General features: G+C 40.6%; 1 protein-coding gene across 4 annotated transcripts in view; it reads left to right on the top strand.

The window, feature by feature from the left end:
* Window positions 1-1,611, top strand: part of Hipk1 (homeodomain interacting protein kinase 1) — a 65,758-nt gene that overhangs the window by 51,357 nt on the left and 12,790 nt on the right. For all 4 annotated transcript variants that reach the window (XM_023701792.1, XM_004641685.2, XM_023701791.1 and 1 more), the window contains exon 9: window positions 439-560. In XM_023701792.1, coding sequence (XP_023557560.1) covers window positions 439-560 — 122 coding nt within the window. The remainder of the gene's footprint in view (window positions 1-438; window positions 561-1,611) is intronic.

The following is a 1,611-nucleotide window of genomic DNA, read 5'->3' as shown; positions in this document are numbered from 1 at the left end:
AAAAATTTAAAAAAAAATTATATTCATCTTTGCTTTTACAAGATTAGTTTTAGAACCACTTAAATCACTGTCCCACACAGTGAATTAAAAATGAGTGTAACTTGTTTTTTTTGTTTTTGAATGTAATTTCTTAAGTGAAATTTTTTGTTTTTGACTGTACTGTTAATGAGATTGGGATGAGTATTGTCTTTTAAATTTTTATCATGTTAAAAAAAAAAAATCCAAAGTCCCTTGGACCAGTTCTCTGTGTCATGTCTTTGGCGTTAATTTACCCTAAAAGGGATCAAGTCTCCCTTTTCTTAAGTCTCAAGTCTTCTGTGAATGAAACTCCTTTGATTTAAGTGTTTAGAACTAAAACTTGAATGTAAAAAACTAAAAATAAACCGCAATACTCTCAGATTCAGAAAAGCCATTTAACTGTGGTGCTGTTTTAACCAGCTGGTCTGCAAGCAACAACAAAGCACTCTGGATTCCCTGTGAGGATGGATAATGCTGTGCCGATCGTACCCCAGGCACCGGCCGCTCAGCCGCTCCAGATCCAGTCGGGAGTCCTTACGCAGGTAAAACCTGGTGCCATGCAGGAGCACAGTGGTGCTGATGCTTTGTTGCAAAAGATACTTTCTTCTAGAAAGTGGTGTTTGCTTTGAATATAAGATCTTTCTTGGTCATGATTCAGTGATCTTAAAATAAAACATCTATAATTGGATAATACACTCACACTCATTCCTAACCTTATTACAACTCTGCCAGTGTCTTCCTTAGGCCCAAAGGATAAGTGTTCAGACACTGAGGAATGATCATCTGAATAAGTTTACTTTGTGAAGTGAGGCATGTCCCTCCAGTATCTTAAAGATGCAGTATGTATGCAGGGGTGTGTGTGTGTGTGTGAGAGAGAGAGAAAGAGAGAGAGAGAGAGAGAGAGAGAGAGAGAGCGAGCGAGCTTATGTTTATGTACATGATGCTGGGGATTGAACCAGAGCTGTCACACTGAGCTACATCCCAGCCCTTTTTAAAAAATATTTTGAGCCTACATTTCTGTAGGTCACTAAGTTGCCCAGGCTGGACTGGAATTCACATCCCTTGTGCCACACCCTTTCAAAGGGCTAGGATTACAGGCATGTGCCTCTGCACCCAGTTAAAATTTTGTATTCTATAGAAACAAGGTTTCAGGCTGGCCAAATAGCTCAATGGATTAAAACACCTGCTTAGGCCGTCGCAGCAGCCAGGGTTCAATCCCTGGTGTGCCATGCTGGACCCGAACCCGGGGCACACTGAGACAGCAGTTGAGACCGGGCGTGGTGACGCACACCTATAATCCCAGCTCTTGGGAGGCCGAACACAGGTGGATCACTACAGTCTGATCCCGTAGTGAGACCCTGTAGACCCTGTCGTAAAATACAAAAACCCCCTCCCCAAAAACCAAGGTTTCAATCTTGTCCCTTTTGCTTAAAGAATTATCACAGTTGAGAGGTTGAATTAAGTTACATCAGGATGCATCTTTAAGTATTTCATTCCTTCATTCTTTGTGGTTAGCCAGGCTGTAGAAATCTTTTTTTTTTTTTTAACCAGGGATTGAACAAAATCTTTAAAATATTGTACTTCTCATGAAAT

The sequence above is a fragment of the Octodon degus genome, unplaced genomic scaffold (assembly GCF_000260255.1).
Source record: "Octodon degus isolate 3935 unplaced genomic scaffold, OctDeg1.0 scaffold00140, whole genome shotgun sequence".
Lineage (NCBI taxonomy): Eukaryota > Metazoa > Chordata > Mammalia > Rodentia > Octodontidae > Octodon > Octodon degus.
The sequence above is the reverse complement of the archived record's forward strand: the minus strand, read 5'-3'. Positions and strand labels throughout refer to the sequence as shown.